Source organism: Salvia hispanica, chromosome 1 (assembly GCF_029641045.1).
Source record: "Salvia hispanica isolate PSC_SH4W2 chromosome 1, Shi_PSC_v1, whole genome shotgun sequence".
NCBI lineage: Eukaryota > Viridiplantae > Streptophyta > Magnoliopsida > Lamiales > Lamiaceae > Salvia > Salvia hispanica.
This window is the reverse complement of record NC_142692.1, coordinates 17,513,505-17,519,579: the sequence shown is the minus strand read 5'-3', so window position 1 is coordinate 17,519,579 and position 6,075 is coordinate 17,513,505. Positions and strand designations below refer to the sequence as shown.

Genomic DNA, 6,075 nt, shown 5'->3' with positions numbered 1-6,075 from the left:
TATCTAGCATAGGCAGTAATGTAAAATCCACAAGTAGGCCAGATCTCGGCTTCATAAAATACAATGACGTCTAATGGGGACCTCATTAAATCCCCAAGGTAGAAACTTTATGTTTTTGAGGGAGCACCTATTTACACATATTACAATAAACTCAACATAAGGAGCTAGATAGCCTGAAACAAAGGTTTGATAGATAACGACTAGACATGCCTAAGATTTCGGAACCGCCAGTTACGGCTCCAGAAAAATCTCGAATCGGAACTGAACCTTGAGCATATTTAGTGGTTGTGTTTCCGGTTAAAAAAATGTCGATTTTGACTTCGGTTCCAAACCAGTGGTTTTTCCGATGGTTTTTTGCAGTTTGGTTAGACTTCTAACCGCCAGTTTCTGGTCGTTTTTTGAGATTCTAATGAGGTTTCGCGGTTTTCCGGAGGTTTTTCGCGGTTCTGGCACGATTTCGGTTCGGATTTTGCAGTTAACCGCTCAAACCATAAATCTTGGGAATCTCCAAAATTAACAACTACTCCTCATCGACTAAATAAATTGATGTAAATAAAATACAATTAATACAACTTAATGAAGAAGTTAGAAAAAATAGGGTCTAGTCCTGTAGCTTCTCGCTATTCTTTGATGTGATCTGAACAAAGAAGGAGGCGTAGACAGCCGTGGAGATGTAAACAACAAGTCCAGCCCCGACGAAAACGACCAATGTTACGAGCGCATAAACCGGTTTCCCGCCACATGAATAGCTCCCCAACTTGACCCGAATAAAGTCGACGATGGAGAGCATGAGGAAGGTGCAGCCCACGACGGATCCAACAGCGGACCCGAAGAGGCCGTACCTGAGATAGTCGGGGTCGATGTCGGCCTTGTGCGGATCGTTGGCGTCCATGTTGTTGACGAGGTTGATGGTCAGCTTCAGGCTCTGCGCTAAGAGCGACGAGAAGAGGAAGAAGCTGAACGACGTCACTTCGAACACGATCAGGCGCCTCACGGTCTCCCCGCTCGTTGTGCACTCGGGGCGGGACCCGGCTGACGCATTTGCCGGGATCGTCAAGGAGAATCCGATGAAGATCGCCATCGTGAAGAGGGAGTTTACATTCACTATGCCGTCTAGCGCTGTCACGTGCACGCTCGTCTTTACTGGGGCCGTGGTCGCGGTCGCGGTGCTCGGGGTGTTGGCGGCCGAGGATCTATTAGCTTGCATCTCTAATCTGCCATCACATAAAATATCACAAACATCCATCAATTTTTTTTTTTTTGGGTAAATGAATTAAGGCCGTGCTAGAAAGAGCTCGAATCTTGAGACCTGTCTTCGATCTCTCTAAAAGAAACAATCATTTTCAACTACATGAAATTCTTCATCTACTCAATATGTAATTAATTCCAAAATGGAATGAGCAATTTTACAATGATTTTGGAAGAGGAGGACTTACGCATTAATAGTGGGAGAGTCTATGGGAGCAACCGACATGCGCTTGGATAGACGTTTTTTCATCATTTTGGTGCAAGATTATTTAGCTCGTCATATAACAAATGCATTTATATAATGTGCAATTCCTTTAAAAGTTACTACTACGCGGAATTATTTGAGTTTGACCAAGTCAAATGTTGTGTTTGTGTTATATTGACCGGTACTTTTAATTATTACTCCACTTAAATAAAGCCCAATTGAATTTATAAAACAGAGAAATGACTCATGATTGTGAGATTAAGATTTAAATATTAAGCAATGTAAAGAATAATTTTAATACAGCCTAATTCAATCTAGGGCTGGTAAATTTTGACACGATACAAAAATTTGATACAAACACACACGAAATTTATGAGTTTCGGCCATGCTTTATTGGGATTGTGTACTTATTGGATTGACCCGTTAGGGACCAATAATTTTGGATTTGGGTTCAGATTCGAATTCGGGTTGGATTATTATAGATCAGTTTTAAAATTCAGGTTTAAAAATCAAGTTTTAATCGTGTAAATAAAGTACTTACCGTGTAATATTATGTTTTAATTGTATAACTTAAGTATTTATCGTGTAGTATCGGGTTTTATTTATGTAGATTAGGCTCGGGTCATTAACAAGTTGTTATCATGTAGTATATGGGTTGGATTTGAGTTTGAAGGTAGCAAGTCGGTTTGTATACGGATTGAGAGTTTCACTAACAAATCGTGTTCAAATTAGACCTTATTAAGTTGGGTCATTATCAGATTAACTTGATAATGACACAATCCACATAATTTATTACAGCTAATTAAATAATTGTAGAGATGGAAAATATTTACAAGGGAAATAATCTCCTAAAATTTCATTCATCTTAAAGATGAGTCCGTCGACCCCATCTTTAATTGAAATTTTTACCTGTGTTCCATAAATTCCTCTGCAAATATTATTCTATCAATTTAGGAAATTATATTTTCTTCTCAATATTTTCCATTTCTTTACAACTAGAACTTTTCTTTGCTTTAACACCTTTAAATCTTAATCTCGAACTTGCTATGTGTCCTTTGTCCATGTATGTAAATTCTGTAATAGAGGATGGAGCACTAACGATTAGGTTATAGACGATCTAAATAATACATTCTCTGGTCCACATTTAGTAAGAGTACTTAGTTAATTACTTTCACATTCTGTATTTAGTTATTTATAGATAAAAATTATATGATTTTAAATATGATACCAACCACAAAATATGAGAGATTATGAAAGCGAATGTAGATTGGTGGACCGTGGACCGTGTAAGTTGATTTCACCAGCGGCGGCTATGCTATGCAATAAATTACTTCATCTACTACCGCATTAATTATTTCATTTTCGACCGATGCAAATTTAAAATAACTATTTAATATTATTAAAGAATTCTGAGAAAAAAATGTGTGAAATGCATGTCCCAATTTTAATATATTTTATAATAATTGTGAATGGAATAATGTAATGTAATATAAAGTTCAATTATCAAATAAAATTTTACAAAAGAGAACGGGAACAATTAAATTAATTAATAAGACCAGACGAAAATAGTAAACTGAGTTAGTTAACCGGAACCGGATGGAGTAATGTTACCTCGCCTTTTTATTTAGAAAATGATGATTATATATCTAAGACTAAAGTCTAAAATTAGTCTCGTAAATTTTTAATTTTTTTTTTCTATACTTTTAAGTGTTTTATCTTTTTGTCACAAATAATATGTTTTGGTCCAACGGTTCATTAAAAAATTAACAGTCAACCGTGTTTAAAGTTCAAAATATGTCTTGTACATTTGAAAAAAGAAAAAATTATTTGGTCCTACACATCGAAAGTTTGTTAGCTTTTGGTCTTACATAATATATTTTATCTATATTTAACTTGTCAATTACTATAAAAAAATAATGCATTTAATGTGTAAAACTAAAATAAATTTTTAAATAAATACTATAAAAGACCTATGGATTTTATTCTTTACCTAAATATAAAAGTAGAAAGTGGGAGTATGGGCTTACCCAATTCAACAATGTCAAATAATTCAGATTAGATAGTTATCGTGTCAATTTATTATCAATCTAACCCAATTCGAAATCATCGAGTTTTAATTGGATTCTAATCAGAGGCGGACTTAAGAAGGGGTTTGGGGGTCCCATAGAACCCCCAACAATTTCACTATTTATATTACATATAGTCACATATAATCAAAATTCACTATTCAGCTCAAGTGGCTAGTCACTAAGCTTGGCAGTGTCTTTGCCTGTGTTTGAATCCCTTTGAGGCTGTGAGCGCTTTTAATATATCTCTTTGTCTTTTGAATATTTTTTTTGTATTGTTTTTTATTTTTCTTACTGCTATTAGGCACAGAAAAGGTTTATGTTTTGCACTCCACTTCATAACTAACTTATTTAAAAAATTATTCATAAATCCATAAATATCTCTAGTTTCCATATTGTTTAATTCTTTTTATCTCATTGCTCATTTCTTTCACATCTTTATAATGCCGAAACTTTTGGCAACACTGACATTTAAAAAATATCCTAGAATTGGACCCCCCAACATCAAAATCCTGCGTCCGTCACTGGTTAATCCAATAGATTCTTGTTGAGTTTGTGCGGATTATTGTGTCATCGATGTCAGCCCTCTGTTCAGTGGCGAACACGGTAAGGAGTGGGGGAGGGCTTAAGCCCTTCCCAAATCATTATTTCTAGAATTTTCTACTTTAATTTTTTTTTAAATTTTGAAAATACATACTTTGCCCTTCCCAAACTAATGATGCTACGGACTAAATAACTAGAAGTTGAATGTGAAAAATGATAGAATTTAAATTTCGAAGAAGAGTAACAATGGTTGCTCTCTTATTTAGGAAAGAAGGAAGACGTATTTGGGAAAGAAACTAACTAAATGATAAAATATTAAATAATAGTACTAATATTATGTGTATGGAGATTTGTTCTACTCTTGTTTTTATCGATATATTTGGCCTGACAGGGACGAGAAGTGTATTTTTTGGTAGAGTAACTAATTTAAGGTATTTTTATTTTCTCTTTTTTTATATTCTTTCTCATTCAATTATGAAAAAAATTAAGATATAAATATGAAATGAAATCTTTTGGTTAGATACATGTTGGACTTGGTTTATGTAAGTATAAAATATTTATGTACTTTTAAAATACTAATGTGATTGCAATTTTTTACATAATTTTGTTTTATATATAAATCAACATAAATAGAATTTGTTTTAGGAATAATAAACCTACTAGTACTAGTATTATTTTTATAATATTATTTTATTTAAAAATATATTTATTTTGGTTTTTAAATTTTTAATATTTGAATAAACCAAAAATATCGAATTAGCCAAAATTTTAAACCTGAATTGAAAAACTGTAAAAAAAATGAACTTAATCATAAATTAATTATAAATTTTGGTTTGGTTTAGTTTGATTCAGATCAAATATTCGGTTTTCGGTTGCTTTGCTCACCTCTAAGCTCAGTCCCTACAAGAAATTTTTTTTGCGTCGCCACTGCCTTTGCTAATGATACTCCACCCCTTCCATCATAAGCGAGTTACTTGTTTTTCGGGATGTCGCACAATAAGTGAGTTATTTCCATTTTAAGCAAACAATCATCACTCTTACGTACTTTATTTTCTCACCTTTATTTTTTGTGCTCCTCTACTTTTACATCTCTCATACTTTACATTCTATACTTTAACTCTTTAAATGGAGTACTAATTTCTTAAATCTTGTGCCCAAAAGAAGTGGATCTCTTATGGCCGAATGGAAGGAGTATTAAGTTACTCACTCCGTCTCAACTAAGTTTCATATTTCTCTTTGGGGGTTCCCAACAAAGTTGAGTCATTTCATTTTTTGACAAAAAACAAAACAACTCTTACTTTACTCCATCACCTACTTATTCTCTTTTATCTCTCATACTTTTTTCCTCTCTCCTATTTTATTCTACTATCATTTAATTCATTCAACACAATTTCTTAATTTACGTGTCCAAAAGAAGTGACCCAACTTAGTTGGTATGGACGGAATACTCCATCTATTTTTTAAAAATAGCAACTATTTCCATTTTTGAGTCGTTCCTTAAAAATAGAAACTTTAGAATCTTTCTATTTTAGGATATGGACTCCACAATACACTAACTCTAAATTCTCTACTTTTTCTCTTCCTCTCTCTTACTTTACTTATTTTTCTTTTCAGCTCTCTTACTTTACCAATTGTGCATTAAAGCTCATATCGTTTCAAATGTTTCTATTTATTGAATACGGAAGGAGTATTATACAATATAGCCCAACTGAAATCTTCAGGATCTTATTGGGTCAACCCTATACGGATCAAAACTCTAACGTATGGTTGTTCGTTTAATTTCGTGTGAATTCGTATTGAATTATTGTGTCGAATCAAAACTTTCCAGCCCTAAATTCAACCAAGTTGATTTGGTCTCAAGTAAGTTTTTTTTTTTTTTGGTAGAACGGAAGCTTTTTTTCATTTTAACCAACTGATGTATCTAATAAATAATTTTGAAGGAGGCAGAATTGTGAGTGAATGAACGAGGGTGAACAGACGAGAGGAATTGTTTTTTTTCACATTAATGGTAAA

The 6,075-nt window shown here is 33.3% G+C and overlaps 1 protein-coding gene across 1 annotated transcript; it reads right to left on the bottom strand.

The window, feature by feature from the left end:
• Window positions 1–513: 513 nt before the first annotated feature.
• Window positions 514–1,539, bottom strand: LOC125220136 (uncharacterized). The gene is made up of 2 exons (XM_048122273.2): window positions 1,437–1,539; window positions 514–1,214 (listed from the first exon to the last, which is right to left on the bottom strand). Exons 1-2 carry the CDS (start codon window positions 1,499–1,501, stop codon window positions 602–604), a joined length of 678 nt encoding a protein of 225 aa, XP_047978230.1. The 5' UTR covers window positions 1,502–1,539; the 3' UTR covers window positions 514–601.
• Window positions 1,540–6,075: the final 4,536 nt, after the last annotated feature.